We start from the raw sequence: 21,781 nt of genomic DNA, 5'->3' as shown, positions 1-21,781 counted from the left end.
GGGAACACAATATATCAAAGCAAGCAAGTCTCCCAGTGCCTCAATCACCATTTCATTCACAAAAACAAGACATTTAAGAATGTCTTTTAATTTTTATGCAGCTCTCAAACATAAATCTAATAAATGCAAGACAAAACTGTCAAGTTGCTTAAGATCATCAACAGATGTCAACATTTCTGGCTCAAGCAATATTCAATTCAACAATTAAAAACTCTTGTGTAAATCCAAATATATAACATTTTCTCTTACCCTATTAAAGTATGCATTTGGAATAATTTACTGCTTGTGAGCTGGTTATTAAAACAAAAGAAAAATAATAATCAAAAGAACACATCATTGCAACTGCTCTCATAAACAGCAGCATAAGAAAAGTTAGAAAAGATATATGGCGTTTCACTTTCTTAATAGTTAACCCAGGGTCATTCTAGGTAAACAGAATCTTCGTTTAACTTGATTAACGTTTGGCATTGCTCATCAATTAGCAGAGGTTAAAGGGACACTTTGAAAATAGGCCTATTTTATGGCTCCCCTCACACAAAAATGTCTCTATAGTAGTAAATTGTTCAGGCACTATGTAATATCATTCCGACTGTTGTAGCCATGGTACGGCAGCAAAGTCCCTTGATTATTATGCAGGAATGAGATATGCATACGCAATGTAACTACATATGAGTCAAACTTTAAATAGGAAAAATATTGAAACTGTTTAGTTATTTTGAGTGAGATACTAATGGTCTAATCCAACTCAATTGTATGCCGGACCTGGAAATCAGTTGAGAGGATTTAAGAATAGTAAAACTCAACGTTTTAACTCTGGCAGTGTTAAAAAGAGGAGTGGTCCCTTAAGAATTAACCTTGGGTTTTCTTACTGTTTCACACTTTCCATTTTTAAACCTTTCGAGTTTACATATTCACATTGCCATCGTCATTGACAGGACAAATGCACAGTTAACATGTTTACACTAAGGCTCCAGTGCTGTGCATTCTCATAATATACAGAATATTGCCAGCTATTTTATTCTTAATGGACCTAACAATTAGAATGAGACACTGACTTTTTGATACAACTGTCATGTTTTTTGTCACCATTTAAAAATTCCCCCTCATCCCTTGAAATATCCTGCTCATGCAATTTACATTGTTTTAACTAAATTCTTAAGCACAATAACATGAGGCAAGTGAGTGACTGTTCATTTCTAAGCATCCAGCCATAACATTAATTTTCATAACTCGGGTAAAAAAAAAATCAATTTCAATCCTATATTTAAATTGCAAAAATGTGAAACCTTCCGTTACCTTGGGTCAACAGAGTTTTATCTCTGATTTGAGGGAAGGAATAGCACATAAAACTGTCCACGTCATTTGAATTGGGCTTCCTCATCCTGAGTATTTTGGACATCAGAATGATAAAGAGGCTCTAAAAGTGCTGGAAGATTGGAGGCGGTACAGTTGTAACAGGGACATGTGGGTCTGCTCTCCTGCACAGCGTGTAATTTAAAACCAAGCACAAGCTTGGGGGCTGCACTGAACTTCTCTCGCACACACACATATGCTCGTGCACATACACACACATACAGTCAGACCGAACGGCACGCTAAGTTCAGGCATCCAGCCCTGCAAAAAGCTCATGACAGGACAAAAAGCTCAGCAAACAGGACATATACAGATTGGATGAGATTTTGGATGCATTCCCCTGTGTACAGGTAATTGATGCCTTACATTAAACTTGTCCATGTTTGCATGTCTGAATGGTTAGCCTTTCTCTTAGTGCCAGTGCAGATGGACAGACAGTATGTCTGCTCTATTGAATGGACTGCAGTTTTGTAACAGAGAGTTCGCATGCTTGATTTTGGCTGGGACTTGAGCATTGACTGAAGCCCGTTTGTATTAAAATTTTGTTTAGCAATTGTGTCAAGATGCACCATCCAATTCCACATGCTTGTTCCAGAAAGAAATTCTGGCTGATGAGTCAAAAATGCATGCTTGTGGACTTTTGTTAAAAAAAATCAAATTATTGATTTTGGTCAGTGTGAGTCCAGAGGTTCGTCTGTGTAAATATACTCAGTAAGTTTTTTATTTGAAAAACGAGATTTGATCATTACATCATTTTAAAGCTAAGTACAGGAAAACTCTTTGATAGATGTAAAAAATGAGTCTTTTCCTCCCCGGGCAGGAAGTTCAAATGGTTTTAATTAAGCACTGCTGGCCATGTAAGCGTGTTCTCTCACAGACACACTGCGAGGAAGGGGGCTGAATTCTCTCTCTTTCAAGGTTTCTAACCTGAAAAACTTTTCTTTAGACCTGAACTAATCAGAATCATTTATTTTCAAACACGCAGGGTGACCTAGAATATGGGTGGCATGGGAAATTAAAAAAAGGAAAGGAGATGAAAAGAAAATACACACTCCCCCTCTGATGTTGGACAGTGAACAGTGCCTGCGTTCTGCTCCATTTCCCATTGACGTTTTCCATCTCTTCCTTCTTCTTTCCTTCTATTATTGAAGTAAACTAATGTCATGGTGGCAACCACAGTCTCACACAAGGCTTGCTTTATGCTGGATCATTCACCTGAAATGCTGACTGCTTCCTGTTAATATCTGCTTCATTAGAAATTCTCAGAGCCAGCTTTCTCCACAGCAGGCTCCTGTTATAACTGGAGTTAACCTGCATTTTTATCATCAAATTTTAGAAGCTAACTGTCATTGTATAATGCTACTGAATCATAATTTTGTCTTGTGTTGCCTTAAATAATAATGTGATCATTATATAAATACTATTTCTTCATAATTGTGTCCTTTTTTCAATGACGAGAGATCATTTTCATTTCAGAGATCATAACATATTCACCAGCATGGACTTTATTGTATGGATGTAGAGATGAAAAGGGATGGAGGAGGGATGGTAAGGGGACAATGGGATGAAGGGAAATGGGAGTAAGATAATAATGTAGGTAGTAGGTAGGTAGGTTGGTTTGAATGTCCTACAATGATGCTAGAGACTCAGAATGAGGGTACCATCTCTGTAATATTTTGGTAGAGTGACCCCCATCTTTCACCCCACATTGAACCTAGGAGGGATGAGAGGGTTATAAGGATTGTAAATGGGAAACAATGAAATAGAATGAGTAAAGGTGAATTTGAGAAAATGAGATGAACAGTGCTAGCAGGCTGTTCTGCCTTAAATAAATTTAGGGAGTAGATGATTGAATGAAGTGAGGCATGGTCCTGTCCATGAACTCCAAACACGTCAGCTCCATTTCATATAGTTATCAACATTTTTTGATCTTACTACAAAAGATAACGTGACCTAATTTTGAAAGTACAAACATCTTCTTGTTGTTTTTATGTTGTCAAGAAATTTCAGCATCAGTATCATTATATATCTGATCTGAAGACAAACTTACTGGCAAAACTCATCTAAAAACATAAGTATGACAATATGCGAACTCACATTTGTTTTAACCTATACCAGAGACGCTAAAAACTAGGACCCGCAGGCCCAAGTTGGCCCATGGTAACCTTTGATTTGGCCCGCCATCCCATCTGAAAGGAGAAGGAGAATGATGGGGATGTTTTGAGATTGTCAAATCTAATGTAACACTTTATTTGTGTTAATGTTAAAGCTGAAATTAATGTTTTAAGTAAATTGCGTAAATTAATTAGATTTTGTTTAAATGTGCATACTGTCACTCGACAATGCAGAGACTTTGGTGAGCAAATCAATTCAAAGCTTGACTAGTGTATTCAGCATTGAACAGCATTGAACTCCACTGTGTTATGATTGTTTCTGTTTTTTGTATTCCAATAAGTTATCATTTAAAAAGTTTCTATCTATTTTAAAATATTATGAAATAAATTAAGATATTACCCATGGAAACTTTAATGTAATATAGTTTTCTGGCCCTTCATATGAAATAAATTTGATCTATATCTTTTATTCCATATAAATTTTACTCTACAGCTTTTAGTTTGATGCAAGTATAAAAGCACAGTATTATGTAAGTATTATGTAAGGTGAACTGCATAGTAAAGCCTTGGGAAATGCACCTTTGTACAGCAATGCATTACATCTAAATTGGCCAACTGGCGCATGATTAAAGAAAATGGCTTTAGAAAATAGAAAAAGAAAAAAACATAAAACATAAAAAAGTGTTTTGTGATTATCACACAGCATGTTCACATGATGTCTTAGTTTTACCATTTTGTCACTGGAAAGAGAGAACATGGAACTATTCCTGCAAATAAAAAACTGACAATTTAATTACATATTACATCTGTGAAAATAGCTGCAAAATAACGTAACTATGAACTGGAAGAGTGCTGCTTGTCAGAGGTACAAGTCTTGCCAAGACCTGTTAGTAATTTTACAGTGTCTTGAAATACAGGGAAAGCCCCGAAGCCCCAAAATCCATCTGTGAATTACTGATTTTTACTGATATCAGCAAGTGTGAAGGACCAATGCATGCTAGAGTTGTGAATGGTTACCAGCAGTCTTTTCATAATTTATTTTAGGAAGATATTCAGCAAAAAGATCAGGCTGGTAAAGTACACTACAGCATCACAGTTTAATGATTGCGCTGGCCTTCCAGCTCACCCCGTTTCTTTTGTTGATGAATTAAAGGCGTGCTCAAAATAGCAAACTGTTGTCTCATATTCATAACAGATTGTGAAAGTATCTGTTAGCCTTCCCATTCATCTTAATTGACACGCTGGACCACTCAAAATAAACAGAGCAATGTTTTGCGAGCGCTACAGAGCCACAGTCTGTATACTTTTGAGGAAGTCAATCAACAATTGGATTACAGTTTTCGCACAGTAAAAATGGGAGCACAGCACACAGCACTACAAATCTAAGAGCCAAGTTTATGGGAGGTTATTGTAACTCTAATACACGAGCAAATCGAGAGAAGAAAACATCAAGGAAATAAAGATCACTTATTTGTCATTGTTATTATATAATAATAAAAAATGTAAAATGTCTCCCCACAAAGCAAATATTGACTTAGCAGGGCGTGAGCTCGTGAAAGGGATTAGGCCAGAAATAGGGTTGTAGTTTGTTCGGTTTTTATGAAAACACTGGGGAAATCATTCATCCAAATGCATTAGATCATTTTCAATTGTAATTAAAACATTACGCAGTCATGATCCTTGACATACAGTAATTAATTTTAAGACATTTTCCTACTCTAAGGACCTATTTATGATGGACTATTAAATTGCTGAACTTTAATGCATAGCCAGGGTAAAAAATTCAGCCATGATGTCAGGAGCCTGTACCATCAAGCTGGATTAGCTGGCTAGTCACATAAGTTTCAGTATAGTTTGCACCAATCTTGGGTTTTAGCTAAAATGAAGGGAGCTTGACTTTAATCACTCTTCGATCCCATTGCATTAAGGAGGAGCTGAGCTACATATACCTAAAATACAGAGTTGGTGGAAACTAAACTAAAACTTAACTGGCTAGCTTGTTAATCTTCCTTTATGGTACAGGCCCTAGATGTGCATTTATTTCAGAAATTTAACACTTATTCTAACCCAAATTATATCATGGTTACATTGACTAAAGAATGTGTTTATTTTTATATTTCCTTCTAGGGTTTTCATTAATGAATATGTGTCGAAGGGTACATTTACACTACAGAGTTTTAAATTTTTATGGTTGTTCATTTACACTTTTGGGGCCTAAAAATAAAGCAACTAAATTTAGAAATGGATAGTTTACATAAAACTCAAGTTACTTATCAAGTGGTTCCAAACCCTTGAGACCTTTGTTCATCTTCGTAACATAGATAAAATATTTTGGATAAAATTTGAGAGCTCTCTGACTTTCCAAAGAAAGCAATGGTCCTGACAAAAAATAAATAAATAAAAAATCCTCAAAACAGTTTATGTGTCTTCAGTGAAACAACCAGAATATTATCCAGATACGAGAATACTTTACGACAATACAAATAATGACTAAATTAAAGTTTCTTCTCTTCAGTGTCAGTATAGGGTGCTCCGTTCCTCTTTTTGAAACAAAGCTTAAAAGCATCTGAGGACTAAATCAGCAATTGTGACAGAGTGCAGCTCATATGAACACACGCTCTATACTGACAAGGAGGAGAAGAAATTGTTGGCTAGCTTGTTAATCTTCCTTTATGGTACAGGCCCTAGATGTGCATTTATTTCAGTAATTTAACACTTATTCTAATCCAAATATATCACGGTTACATTCACTATAGAATGTGTTTATTTTCATATTTCCTTCTAGGGTTTTCATTAATGAATTCACAGAAAAGAAGAAATTGTTGAATAAAGTAATAATTTTAGTTTTTTATGTGTGTGCAAAAGTATTATTGTAGCTTGATTAGTTTCCAGTACCACTTAGGACATATGGTCTGTTTTGAGGAGATTGTTTTTCAGGATGTTGCACCAGGACTTTGCTATTTATGGAGGATCTTGGAGCTCTCGGATTTCATTGAAAATATCTTAATTTGTGATTCTAAGACAATTGAAGGTTTTGGAACAATCTGAGGGTGGGAAATTAATAACCACCTAATTTTTTGGGTAAACTAACGTTTAACTGTTACCCCATTTTAGAGATTAAAAATTCTATATAATATATGCATATTCTAAAGTTGTTGACGATAATCAATAAATTAATTAATGTACTGAAAACATCCATTCAGTGGGATGGTAAAAGTTACAAGTTTAATTATTTGGACAATAAGACTGTTGATCTCTGTGTAAACTACAAAAAAATGTGATTTTATAAAATGTGTGTGTTTCACATTCTGCAAGAATACTTGACAACCAAGAAAACAATGGCAGATACTAGAACCAGATGTGCTTCAGCAACTACTTTTGTATATGTAGGAGCTTTTGCAGATATGTGTGAAAGAGGATCCGCCATTGTCATTATATGCAGCACTGTTATTAATGTGACAAAAGTAACATTAAATTATAATGTGGTCAAGAAGATAAAATACTTCTTTATAGTTTAAGTTTAACCTGCACTGATTTTACAAGAATTAACTGCAAGACAAAGGTTCTTTTCACTTGTGTTTGCATTCTTGGTTGTTTAGGTACTAACATTTTGTTTGCCTTTTCTCAGGGACTGTAGCGGCACCTCCTCACTCTGATTAAACAAGCTCTCGGTTTATTGAGATTGTGCTGAGACTCCACTTGACTGGTTAACCCAGCTGCTGCTTTTTGCCATGCGGCTGCTCTGCGGTCTGCTGCTGCTGTGCCTGGTGGTCTGGGCAGCCGAGGCACGAAAGGGTGGAAGGGCGCGTCGAGTACGGAGTCGAGACCATACCACTAAAAGGTTTGCTGCAGACTGCAAGGAAACTTTAGTCAATGGGGAAAAGTACTTTGACTGCCAAGAGCGCCACTTGACAGCTGTACTACTGGGCTGGCCTGAGGACATTCACCACCTTCTGCTGGCACGCAATAGGATTCAGGTGCTGCGAGACAATACCTTTAGTCACTTCCGAAACCTAAAAAGCCTTGATCTCCAGCAGAATGAAATCTCCCGCATTGATGATGGAGCATTTGACGGCCTGAGCAAGCTCACCACTTTATTGTTGCAACACAACCGTCTGCAGGTGGCGAGCGAAGGCATGCTGATCCCAATGCCACAGCTCAAGTACTTGCGGCTCCATGATAATCCCTGGAGGTGTGACTGCCAGCTGGACAGCCTGGTTAGATTCATTCAAGTGCCCAGTAATCGTAACATTGGCAATTATGCACGCTGTGCAGAGCCTAGGGAATTCTCAGGGAGGCAACTGAAGAAGCTGGATGCAGAGATGCTTTGCTCCCCTGAGCAGGAGAAAGAAGCAATTTTGGATCCAGAGAATCAGCAACTACCGGCTCCCCAAAAAAAGTCTGACGCAACCTCTTTATGCCACACCTACATGCATCCTGTACCCCGCATGGACTGCAGGAACAGAGGTGAGAAAGCGATTGCTCTATATTGTCAGTTTTCTCTTGTAGAAGGGGGAGTGAGATACATTTGTGGCTGTAAAGTGACAAAACATTATGCTTGTTTAGGAAAATCCAATCATGTATAAACTAATTTGGTAAAACCACGGTGACCAAAATGGTGCATACAGTGTTTTCTGTAAAGAAGGCATGCAGCCAAATGAAATGCAATTAAGTAATTAAGTCTGACACAAAGATGAAGGGGTTTGGTTTAAAAATGTGTGTTTTTTCAAGCAAATTTAAACTTTTCAAATAGGGTTATGGCAAAGTGTTTCACAATATGCACTCACAATGAGTAATGCTTTCCTCAGATCCCTAGAAACTCCATTTTAATCATTTACAGTATTTATTTACAGTTCTTTTGGCACACAATTTTTTTAGAGCTTTGTATTATTATAGTTGAAATACTGAAGTCAAATGCAATGTTTTGACAATGTTTTTGGTATTTTTTCTGGACTTTGAACAACTGTCTATGGAGGATGAGGGAGCTCTCTGATTTTATCTAAAATATCTTCATTTGTGTTTTAATGATGAACAAAGCTCTTGGGGGCTTGAGTGAGAGAGATAATTTAATAACTACGTTTAAATTTAGGTTAACTAATTCTTTAAAAAAACATACAAAGACATGCTGTAAAACTGACGAAAAATGACAATTTTTGTCAACTTTATCTTTCAATGGACATATGATATATTATTAATTTCTGAAGAGAGATTTGTGAAACATTAATCATTTCTGCTGACTCAACATGTGGTGAAATTCTCTAATTCACAGCAGAGTGGAACAAACGTCTGCTAACATGAAATATAAGATGCAGAGAACTAGAGAAAAAGAAAATGAGTATCTTTCCAGCTACAACATCTGGAGACCCTTCTCTTGGGACACATTAATGCCATATTCAGACTGTTATCAAGACACCGTAACTTTTCTGAAACTTGAATCTCTGTATTATTTTTCAAAAGTCTCAGCAAAACTAAAGCAACGCTCAAATAAGATCTGTGACTGTCTTTCAAAGGCTCATTCATCTTCCAAAAGCTTATAGGAAATACCACATTGCTATGGCAATGCATGTGAATCTCCATGGGAATCCGAGGACAGTGCTGGTCTGTGTTTTATGCATGTCTTGTAGCATTTTGGGGAACAATTTGGGACAAGAGGGGGCTTTAATGAAACGCTGGCTGTAAGATATGACAAAGAAAGCATCTCTCCGATTTCATTCATAAAAAGACAGACATTCTGTAAAAGAGCTCTTTGACACTGCAAAAAAAGGTTTCTGGTCCCACTTTATATTAAGTGGCCTTAACTAATACGTACTTACACTGTAATTAATCTTTTGTTACAATATTCTTATTGTGTATTTACAGGTTTTTACATTGTACTTATGCTTGATTACATATCTGCATGTAATACAACTGTAACTATTTTCTGTAATTACATTTAAAATTACACTATTAACCCATCAGTAAAACCCAGTTATTTTCCCGAGGAGCCCATCCCAAGCATGTTGCTCGCTGCTAAAATATTTTTAATTCATTATGTCATGATCACCAGCGATCTAGCTGCAGATCACTTAAGGACTACAAATCCACCATTTATGGACTACAAGACCCAGTCATATAACACACACACACACACACCTGGATCCAGATCAAGACTGATTACACTCTCACAGCTGAAACTGCTCAAGGACTGATGAATGTACAACATAAGGAGCACAAACACTGTTGCTGAGTGTCTGTTAAGTGACATTACAAAGCGTTTTCCTTGCCTTGCCTTCTGGATTTTGAACCTTTGCTTTGCTTTGTTTTGTTTGATTATTCCTGTATGCTGCCTGCCTTCTTACCATTTGCCTGCTATTTCGACTACGACTCTGGGTTGCCCTCATACATCTGTTTGCTCCTGTGTTGATCATTGCTTGTCTGACCATTCTGTCAATAAAACCCTGCATTTGGATCCTCACCCCTATTGTCAGTGTCACTTAACAGATAACAAGACTCAGCAACAATGTTGGTGCTCCTTATGTAGTGCATTCATCAGTCCTTGAGCAGCTTCAGCTGTGAGAGTGTAATCAGTCTTGATCTGTATCCAGGTGTGTTTGTTGTATGACTGTGTCTTGTAGTCTATAAATGGCGGGTTTGTAGTCCTTAAGCGATCTGCAGCTACTAGATCGCTGGTGATCATGAGACATATGCTTAACTCTGACAGTTTCTGTTAATAAATGTATCTGTAAAAACTACAAATATACATTATATACATTATAAATATACATAAAAAAACACATTTTCAGCACATGATTCTTGAGCTCTCCATCTTATAAAGTTAGGTTCCTTGTTTTGAAAAATGAGCTAAATGTGTTTTGACAACCCTGACAAGACTGAATACAGTCAAGCCAAAGACAAAGTCATGAGGGTTAGATGAGGCAAGCAAAACGTGCGTGATACAAAACAGTCAATGTGAAATAAATGAAGTCAGATGGGTTTTGAAGTCAGTGGGATTTGGACTTGTTCAGAAATAGTGAGTCAGCAGTCTGGAGTTGAGGGGGGCATTCTGAAACACTCCACCAAACAAAAAAGTCACACTTTTATAGCGTTACATCATCTCTTTCGGGACCTAAGGGATAACTGGAAATTTCTTTTGTCAGTATTAATTGCAGAAAGCCCTTACAGGAATGTTGTGGCAAGAGCAGAAGGCTGAAAGCCAAGTATTAGTGATCTCAGCTTCTGGGAAGGCTTTTCCCTGAATTAGTTAGTCACAAGAATAACGGCAGGATCATTTTTTGGAGACAATTTAGTCTCCAGGTCCCTGAGACACAGTCAAATAGTGTAAAATCTACTCTAGGAGTAGCTGTGGATAAAATCTCTGTTAATATAAATTGTTAAACGTAAAATCTAAGCGAGATCTCTTGTTGAAGGTGCTCTGGGGTTTGAAACAGGTGCTCTGGCGGGTTCAAGCAGGAAGTGCAGCTGCATCTGTTCTGCATGCTGCATTGCTTTTGCACGTCAAGCTGACGAGTCCCACGATAACATTTCCGAATATAACACAGACAGTGATGCCTCACAGAGTTTTGAGTGTTGCCACAAAACGTGTGCCATGTGTACGGCTTCAATAGCTTTCTCCGTGGTGATATAAATAAATATGGCCAGGCATGGTTTGCTGGAGCCTGCTAAAGTGTTGCTTTCGAGTGCCCAGAATCTTCCAAAATAAATAGTGCTCCCATCGCAACGATTACTGTCACACATGCTTTGCGTACAATTTAAAATCCATATACAGATACTACTTAGTTTGAATACCATCACTAGTACAGTAAGTGTCTTAGAAAATGACGTTAAAAGACCACCTACGAGGAGGCAACTGTTCAGAACTTTCAACAATTGTCATGACAGATGTTTCCATGTATGGTTAGCCTGCTGGAAATCATTTGGAAATATAGAAAGCTCATCAAAGTACTTTGTAAGCACATGGGGAATTTTGTACAACACAATATTCCTTTGAGAATCAAAGCGTGAAACAGCATTTGTTGCTGGATGCAATGCACTGTCAATCAGTCAAACCGTGCTAATTATGAAAGAGCTGTTGTCAAAGGCCTACGTAATTACAGTGATTTGACTCTCTCTTCCACAGATCTTAAAACTGTGCCGGCTGACATCCCTCTGGATATTGTGAAATTGGATTTATCCAGAAACACCATCAAGCAACTGAGACAGAAGGAGTTTGTCAACGTTAAAGAGCTTAAGCTCTTGAACCTGAGTGGAAACAGTCTGGAAAGCATCGACACAGGTGAGTTGTGGGCTTTTTTTAAAGTTAAAAGGATAAAGAATGATGGATAAAGTGCAAGAAACATTAAGTCACCTGGTATGTTGGCTAGAAAATCCATGGTATGTCACTTAGAAAACATTATTTTCCAAAAAAAAAAAAAAAAAGTGGAAAAATCCACTTTTGCCCTATGTACTCCCATTTGAAAAAAATACCATAGTAATTTAAAGTACTTTATTCCTTTTGAACAAGAATAGTTGCTGTAATAATACAGCTTTATAACATATAAATAGTTATAGCTATACAAAGGAATTTAGTATTAAAATACACTGCAGTTTACGGTAGTAAAAACTATACTATACTGCATTATTTATCACAGTTTTCTGTTCACTATACAGTTAATAGCATTCATTCATTTTCTTGTCAGCTTAGTCCCTTTATTAATCAGGGGTCGCCACAGCGGAATGAACCGCCAACTTATCCAGCAAGTTTTTTTTCCGCAGCGTATGCCCTTCCAGCCACAACCCATCTCTGTGAAACATCCACACACACACACTCATACACTACGGACAAGTTAGCCTACCCAATTCACCTGTACCACATGACTTTGGACTGTGGGGGAAACCGGAGCACCCGGAGGAAACCCACGCGAAGGCAGGGAGAACATGCAAACTCCACACAGAAACGCCAACTGAGCCGAGGTTTGAACCAGCAACCTTCTTGCTGTGAGGCGACAGCACTACCTACTGCGCCACTGCCTCGCCACAGTTAATAGTACTCATTATAAAATACTGTTGTAAATCCTATAATATATACGGTTTAATAACACTTTACCATAGTATGATTCAAAAACACGATAGTATTTACAATCAATTACAATAGTGGTTAATTTTGTCATGAGGGCTGTATGAATTGCAGTGAAGGAATCAATGCCTTCCACAAGTAGAAGGGTTTCAGAGTCCCATGATCATTCCTAAAATAATTACAATGAGGGGTTTTGGGGGAAGTAAAGAAAAGAAGTCATGAGGAAAATCAAAGTGTGCCTCAACTATGCACCACAACTATAAACATTTGTTATTGTGGAGACAGCAATAAAGATCAGCATGTTAAAATTCAAGCCTTTCAAGCAATTAAAGTAAACAGAGCAGGGGGTTCACTGAATACAATTACTTGTAAACATTTGTAGGCAGTTTCTTGCTGAGTAGTTGCATTTAGCAGCTTTTGGAATCCTGTAATCTTTCTTCTATGAAATACAAAAGGACTTTACAGCCTGTTTTCAACAAATAGAATCTCTTGAGATGATGTATAATTTGATTAGACATTTGCTAATGATCTTAATGATGGCTATTATAAAGGTTTACCAAGAAACTATGAATGTTTAAATCTGTTTTCGTTCAATTTTATTTCTAGAGTCTGTCAGATCTGTACACTCCACTATGTTTGGTTATTCAAATCCATTTCAAATTTCCTCAAAGTAATTTTAAATGACATATGTTTAATCAACTGACCACTGGATTCCCTTTCCTGCATTTTTTACGATTGAGTCCCAAAAAGGCTTCTGCAAACGTTTGTTGCCATACACAGAATTCACATTATAGTCTTTCTCTCACCATAGAGAGAAATACAAACAAAAACCGAGTACTTGCTGATGTTGCTATAATTATAAGACACTTAAGCCTTTCTAAACTGCCTTAAAAAATGCACTTAATCACAGTCAGTTGGGCTCTGATGAACAGACCAGCAGGGTGGGTCGACTAATGGATCCCTAGAGAGGGATGATAACACTGACTCAGGAGCCGAAGTCTTCCTTCTGTTGACAGCTTAGAAAGCAGACTGCATTTACTTCAGTGTTAATTCATTTAGACGTATATCCTAACTGAAGAACTTAAAGGCACAACTGGATTGCGGGTATTTATCAAAAAAGTAGTTGATGATAATAACATGACTGACTGTGGAATCGTGCCAGTTGTCATTTTCATTACATTCTATAGGCAGAGGCGCCGATAAGCGGGGGTAAGTTAAAACAATTCTAAGGGACAACATATTTTTATGGCCCCCAAAGATAGTATCAGAGATACTAATCATACCATGTAATGATTAACAGGGTTTTTTAGGCTTTTGTTCTAAAAAATAATCAATGAACAGCATTTAAATTTGATCACGCACGCTCAAGCATGTTTGCTTTGTGTTTAAAAAGCAATGAGGTTATCTTTTTGTGAGCTTTGAAATTACATCTGATTAACATTGACAGTGATTGTAGTTAAGAGTTAAGTTCATTCACATTAATTATTTTTATTATTTCTTTATATACTTTTGCCATGACAATTTTGTGTGAATATTCGACATGGAAGAAATCTCTTACATTTTATAAAAAATATAATAATTTGTTCTGAAGATGAATCAAACTGGGTTTGGAATGGCTTGAGTAAATGATGACAGAATTTTCATTTTGGGGTGAACTAAGCTTTTAAGCAACTTATAAGTGTTGTTGACAGCATCAGAGACCATTTAAAAAACATGAAAATAATTATATCGATTTATTTTATTTATAAAATTACATTACCAGAAATCTGTATAGCGTGTTTTGTATTATAAGTTTACATAATTTTGGTAAAATAAAACATGCAGTCAATACAGATTAATTTGTACTTTGTCCTCAAATATTTTATTATTTTTGTTGTTGTTTTTTATTATTACTTTTAGATATCAAAATGTTTTTGAACATAAGAGTGTAACGTCTTTGTACTTATTGTTTATTTTTTGTTTTTTCTGTTTCGGTAGCTGCTTTTACAGGCCTGCTGTACTTGGGAGAACTGGATCTGTCCAACAATAGCTTGCGATATTTTCAATATGGCGTTTTGGAGGACCTGTACTTCCTGAAGAGGCTGTCACTAGGGGACAATCCCTGGATTTGTGATTACAACATCCATTACTTGATCTACTGGCTGAAACATCACCCTGATGTATCCCACACAGGTCTAGTGTGCAGTGAACCAGAAGAGTTTCGTGGTTGGCCGGTAGAAAACTATGTGAAGACATACAACGCGGAGTGTCCTAAAGACAAGCAGCTGGGCAACCTTCCTGACACTGACTTGGCAGGCAACACACCTCTTGAGCTCACTGCTGAGATAGATGAAGAGGAGGGGCCTAGACCTTACAGAGGGCACAAGAAATTTGAGATCATTCGTCTGAATTAAACTGTGATGCTGCTGGGAATTTTTTCGTTCTTTTAAAAAAAATGTTGTGAACAAATGGTTTTCCAAGCAAAATTCAGACTACAAGAGAGGTGAAACTTTATCATGCTGTCACAATTACAGATTCTTTCAGTTCAATCAGAACAGCTGATGTTTACGTATTGTGTTTTATGAGTACTTTTTTAATTGAATCATGATAAATAAAAGTACATATTGATTTTTTTTATTCATTGATGAGTTTGATGTTTGTCCATTAAATATGCACACAATCACAGATGTCTAATAGTTCAGCTAAAAACAAACTATTTGTTTCCACAATTTTAGCGTTTCTGAAATTTGATTTTAGTATGTTTAGGATCTCAAAGTTATAACAACATGTACATTGACATGAACACATTTCATAAACACAATTACGCTCAGACAACAATGGTACTATTTTTCGAAAACTTTAACTTTGAAACCAGTTTTCTAAAGTTTTAATCTTAAGCCGCTATTATAGTATTGTTTTAAAAATGAATGAAATATAAAAAGTGTTCCGTGATAGATTAAAAGAACTGTCACATTAAGCCTGTGGTTCCCAAAATGGGGGGTCGGGACGCCGTGAAGGGTGGTGGAAAAATGAGGGGGTGTCGCTTGGTCACTTTCAAAAATCTAATCCATTTAATAAACTATTAAAGTTACCATATTTTATCCTTAAACTACAAAATAATTCTAGAAAAATAGTATTTAATAGTTAAAAATTAAAACATTAAAAAACAACATGCAAAAAAAAAAAAGCCATCAGCATTTGGATTGTTTTTTCCACTTGCGTTAACAACACATCGATAGCAACAGTTCCAGAAGATTGATTCTACAACACAATGTTAAACTTTGACACCTTTACGGCACTCACATACATTAAAAAAAGGCCACGACTAAACATGGAGGATCTCCAAGCGGGAGTCATCAAAATTAAACTAAGAATAGAATTGTGCTGTAAACATTGTGCCCACCAGTCTTGTTAAGTGAGGTTAATATTAAATTAAACAAATAATGGCCATAAAAATGATATAGTTGTTAAACTGTTGCATACTCTATGCTAGTGTTTATTTAGGTCTATTGGAGTTGTGTGCAAAGTTTGTATGTTTAAAACCACCTCATAGGATAGTGGGTCGTGTGTCAGTGGAATTGTTATTTAGAAAGTCACAAGCTGAAAACTTTGGAAGCCCCTGAGTTAAGCTACATGCAACAATATTATTAACAGGTCATGAATTGGCTTTTTTATTACACCTATTTTTGTCTAATGTCCACTTTTTACCTTTGGATGATTACTTTCATTAGGCTTTAATTCCCTGCTTTGTCAGGGGACGCCACAGCAGAATTTCATTACCTTTGCATGGTTACTTTTAAAAACTTCTAAATCAATAAGTAATATTTTCTACCCAGGGTTTGAGTATGTCTCAAGAAAAATGCGTGTTTTTTATTACTTGTTGATGTGGTTATTTCTTTGCTTTTGTTATTGTGTTACTGAAGTAGCACATTTATGGGCCCTTTACTGCATTCATTTTATACAAATAATTAAACTGTTGCTTTGTAAAATGATTGTGTTTAAACTGCTCTATTTGCACATACAAACCCCTGAAAAAATATGCCATTTAAATCGGTCAAAGACATTGATTCTGGTTTTAATTGACTCCATGTGCTGATTAACAAGAAAGCAATCTCGGTTCAGTTCTCTTCAGAAATAAAAAGTGGGCTCTGAAATTGATAATGAATGTAAAAATTAGAATAAAATAAATATGATTAAATATCTTATTATGTTTTTTTAAATAGATAGCATAAATTTCTATATTTTCGGAAAAGCGACCACATAGAACTCACATGCTCATTTGTAGCTCAAAATAAATCTTCAACATCTTGCACAAAGATAAACGTCTACAGTCTAAAAATTTAAAACATGCATTTGCACAGAAAGTTAGTCATGTGATCTATATGTCTAGAGAGAACATTGACCGTAGGTGACTGAAAGATTAGAAAAGCATTTTTTTCAGAGGGGGAAGGGTAAGCATAGTACCACAGATTCTCTCTAGGGCTGTTTTTTTTTTTTTCCTGTCTGAAAAGAAACAGATGCGAGAAGATTATGGAGTTGCAGTTTCTGTCACTGCTTTGAGAGAATGCATGTCTGAAATATGTGGGGAAAATAATCTGTAGTTCAGGTTGAGGGCCATATGGGGACTCTATGCATTTGAGTGAAAACATGGCAAAGAATCAAAGTAAATAAATGTCTGAAGAGCTCATCTTTTAATGTTACTAATTGTTCTCAGCGGCACAGATGTGTTTAGCATTTCAGTGGTGTGATTCTACTGAACTTTCCACTATTTGGAGAACTGTTGTCTTTTAATTCCCATGTTTGTCTTGGTTTGTTCAATTAAATCTTCAGACTCAAAATGTATTACTGATGCTATAAAGACATGAGGGCAGTTGCTTTTACATGCAAAGCAAACAACGGGTTTGAGTGATAAATGCCCTGAGTAAGTGAAAACTGAGGCATTGGTTAAGCTCTCAGTGGGAGTGAATAGTTACCATCATACCGTGACCCACGATGCAAAGCAGAAAATGAGAGCAGCGAGTGCTGTTACATTTTCCACAGAGGCTAACTGGGAAATGGAAAGCTGATTCACACAATGACGGGAAACAATAAAAATGGGGAAAAGTCAACACTGTGCATTAAAAGACTTGATTGATGGATTAATCTTCACATTAGTTATTGTGTTATATACAGTTGAAGTCAGAATTATTAGCCCTCTTGAATTATTAGCCACCCTCCGCCACTCCCCCCATTTCTGTTTATTTAAGAGCAGATTTTGTCAACCCATTTCTACACATAATAGTTTTAATAACTCATTTCTAATAACTGATTTATTTAATCTTTGCTATGATGACGGTAAATAATATTTCACTAGATATTTTTCAAGACATTCAATATTCAGTTTAAAGTGACATTTAAAGGCTTTACTAGGTTTATTAGGTTAACTAGGCAGGTTAGGGTTATTAGGCAAGTCATTGTATAACGATGGTTTGATCTGTAGACTATCGAAAAAAATGAGCTTAAAGGGCCTAATAATTTTGCCCATAAAATTGATTTAAAAACATTAAAAACTGCTCGTATTCAAGCCGAAATAAAACAAAAAAGACTTTCTCCAGAAGAAGAATATTATCAGACATACTGTGAAAATTTCCTTGCTCTGTTAAACATCATTTGAGAAATATTTTAAAAAGAAATAGTATAAATTAAACGAGGGGCTAATAATTCTGACTTCAACTGTATGCTGTTTGTTCATTTTCGTTTTTCTCACTCTTAATAGATTTATATTACATTTGCAAATTGCATTTAAAAATTTGGCTAATTTATCCAAAGACACTTATGAAGGAGAAACAAATAAAAAATGGCATAAATAATGGCAATCACAAATCTACTTATGCTTTAACGTCTAAAATTTAGGAGCTATTCTGCTGTAATATATTTATTAAGTCATAAAATCTGATCCAAATTTTCAGACGAGTCTACGTTTCAGTCAGTTTAAACAATTCCTCTTATATCAACATGGGTAAAATCACATAAGCACGAGCACAATGCCAAGATACTTTGCCTTCCAATTTGTGTCCTTAAGCCATTTAAACATGTTACTCATAAATATAATACAAAATAGAAAAAATGTGCTTCACCTATCCTGATTTTGCACTTAATGAACCAAACAATCAATTGTGAAATATTAAACTCTTCCTAAGATTCAAAGGCATGTTTAATCCATTTGGACTGCAAGGAATAACATTTAGCATTCCAGAAAAAGTACATGACCCAGTTTTGCACTTGAAATGTTTTGTGATAAAATAAATGTCTTTAATTCTTTATATATATTATGTAATATTCAGCATCCCAAGCGCTTTACTTCTCTGAACACCTGAATAAAAAAAGAAACACTGTCTCTCACTACACTCGCACATAATATATATGTGTGGGAAAACAGCAGCTATTTCAGGAGTGGTTTAATCTCATGTCCTTTTAAAGATAAAGTATTACCAAAAGCTATAAATAACTTTCATAACAGCATGAGAGCTGGTGTGTGCCCAAAGATATCAAGAGGTTCAGGGATTGTAATGCCAAAATAAAAACACCCATGCCAATCTCAACACATCATTTTATATGCTGTGTACTGGAGGCATAGTTGAAAGGATGATAACTACCATTGAGATCTCAAAGAAGAAACCTCAACAAATGCTGAACACCCGCGTTGCTAAACTGGGCTTTTACTGTGGTTATTTATTGTGTCCTGCAGTTAATACCACCCTGCACAATTCCAAAACTTACAACCTTAAAGTTGTCTGTATGAATGAAAATATCTGGCTATAAACCCAGAGCAGCCTATCACATTAAAGTTACACCAATAAAACTGCATGCCTGAATGAATGAATTCATATACTGTTCATTTTCGCCCCCCATTGGCAAAATAGCGCAATTGCAAATAGAACATATTGAACTGTTCATCTAGAACACAGGTGTCAAACTCAGTTCCAAAAGGGCCGCAGCTCTGCACAGTTTAGTTCCAACCCTAATTAAACACACCTGATCAAACTAATTGAGTCCTTCAGGCTTGTTTGAAACCTACAGGTAAGTGTGTTGGAGCAGGGTTGGAACTAAACTGTGCAAGGCTTCGGCCCTCCAGGAATTGAGTTTGACACCCCTGATCTAGAAAGACTGCCATAATTTATTTAGTACACACATTTTCACGTTGTTTCTAACTCACATGCCTTCTTTTCTTTTCCAGAAAAAAAGGAGATTTGAAAAAAAAATCGATTAAAATCAATTGTCAGTAATGATGCCTTAAAATTATGTTAAATCTGCAAAAATTGTAGTATAAAATGAGTTCAAATGACTGATAAAATATTCTGTTCTCAATATGTACAATAACAATGTTGTTTAAATACATTGTAAGTTTACCATTTAATAACATTTAACTTTCATTAAATGTGTACTTACAATTTTAATATTGAATAAAACGTAATATTTGGGAAAATGCATTGGGCTCGCTCTATCTACCTACCATCCAACCAATCTACCTACCAGGGTTGGGCAGTATTTATGATATATGTATTTCAAATATGTATTTTAAACACAAAGCAGCATTCTGTCATTTGTATTTGATATAGGGTCGATGATAATGGCTTAGTATTTTGTATCAAAATACTTTAGTGTTTAGTGTTTTTGTATATTTGAAATACTGTAAATTACTTTGTAAAATTATGACATCATATAAATGTGACCTTTAATAGTGGTGTTTTCTCAGTTATATTAGGGTTACATTAGAAAATTGATTTATATTGAATAAGTTGATTAATGCTTGGAGTATGGATGGCAAATATGCATCGCATGTAAAAAAACAACAGAAAATGGCACAAGTTGTTTCAGGAGTAAGTCAAAATAAGACAGGAAAATAAGACAAACAACATAAATTCCTACAGTGGTGATAACTAAAAAACTTCAATCATGCCTGTTTCAAATGCCATTAGCCGATCTGCAGGTGCTTTTTATATGTTTTAAATGACAAACTTTGACATGGTTAATCAGTGTAAGACAAAAATATTTATTATTACTCCAGTCTACAGAAACTTCCAAATCAGGTTTTATGGCAGCAAAAAAAAAAAAAAATTATTGAGTTTTATATTGTGTATTGAAGAGTACTATTGCAAAAAAACCAACAAAAAAAAAAAAAAAACAACATGATTTATGGAAATGAATAAAACGGGAGATTTTAGTCGATTTCCGAAATCGTGATTTGACATTTTTAGAGACTTCAATTGCAATAAACTGATTTATTTAACAAATGATGTGGAAACAAATTCATGTCACCCTTTTAAAATATAAGACTGTTAAGAGATTTAGACAATTTTCACAATATAGAGATATAGACAGAGAGATATTCCAACTCATTATCAGCATTAAATGGTTTTTACAGTGATTTAAGAGATCATCTTCAAGACAGTACTTTCTGTATGAAATTTGTACAAAATCTATACTAAAATTAGAGAGAAACACAAGTTACATTTTTATAAATACCTCCTCATGCACAATAGAGGTGAATGAGGTGCAGAAAAGGGATTGATCAAGTAGGCCTGTTGTTGGAAGGTTTGCAAAGAAATTTCATGGCCCCTTGTAAAAGTATTTAGTAGTATTTTTAAAATACAGAATACAGTATTTTGTGGCTAAAATACACATTTTGTGGCTATTTTTTTTGTAAATACATTTCAATGTATTTTGCCCATCCCAGCTTTCTATCTATCTATCTATCTATCTATCTATCTATCTATCTATCTATCTATCTATCTATCTATCTATCTATCTATCTATCTATCTATCTATCTATCTATCTATCTATAAAAAGAAGTGTAAATTAATTCTACTTATTAACTGCTTCTGAGCAAAAAATATTTTAAAAATAACTATTCGACATTTTATCGGGATTTACATAATAAATCAAAAGTAATTTAAATCAGTATAATAAAAGTTAAGGTTCCCACTGCAGCCCCAAGAAAACTGATTGTATAAATATATCTATAATATATTTACCACGGTTTTCCAGTTTACTAGCTACTATATAAAATAATAAAACTGAGTATGATTAATAGACTGTAAAAAAGTTGATTACTTATTGTTTTTTAATAGTTGACGAACATTAGAAAAATTCACATACTGACGATATTTGTTATTTGAAACATTAAAATAGACCCTTAACTTACATATAATATGTTTATAATGTATATAAAATCCCTTCTGTGCGGTAGGGAAGAGTTTTATTTCATACGCACAACAAAATAAGAGATCACAGCCCTTATCC

The 21,781-nt window shown here is 35.4% G+C and overlaps 2 protein-coding genes across 9 annotated transcripts in view; one reads left to right on the top strand and one right to left on the bottom strand.

Moving 5' to 3' along the window:
* ccdc146 (coiled-coil domain containing 146) overlaps nt 1-21,781 on the bottom strand; it is a 98,934-nt gene that overhangs the window by 41,606 nt on the left and 35,547 nt on the right. The gene's annotated exons all lie outside the window — the stretch shown is intronic.
* Nucleotides 1,558-16,487, top strand: lrrc17 (leucine rich repeat containing 17). Its single transcript, NM_205539.2, has 4 exons — nt 1,558-1,703; nt 7,096-7,934; nt 11,584-11,739; nt 14,497-16,487. Exons 2-4 carry the CDS (start codon nt 7,199-7,201, stop codon nt 14,910-14,912), a joined length of 1,308 nt encoding a protein of 435 aa, NP_991102.2. The 5' UTR covers nt 1,558-1,703; nt 7,096-7,198; the 3' UTR covers nt 14,913-16,487.

Source organism: Danio rerio, chromosome 4 (assembly GCF_052040795.2).
Source record: "Danio rerio strain M-AB ecotype USA chromosome 4, GRCz13ab, whole genome shotgun sequence".
Taxonomy (NCBI): Eukaryota; Metazoa; Chordata; class Actinopteri; order Cypriniformes; family Danionidae; genus Danio; species Danio rerio.
This window is presented reverse-complemented; position numbering and strand designations above follow the sequence as displayed.

Coding starts and splice junctions, on each gene's coding strand:
- lrrc17 (NM_205539.2), top strand. CDS start 7,199: ATGCGGCTGCTCTGCGGTCTGCTGCTGCTGTGCCTGGTGGTCTGGGCA. Junction 7,935..11,583: donor CATGGACTGCAGGAACAGAG/GTGAGAAAGCGA, acceptor TCTCTTCCACAG/ATCTTAAAACTGTGCCGGCT. Junction 11,740..14,496: donor TCTGGAAAGCATCGACACAG/GTGAGTTGTGGG, acceptor CTGTTTCGGTAG/CTGCTTTTACAGGCCTGCTG.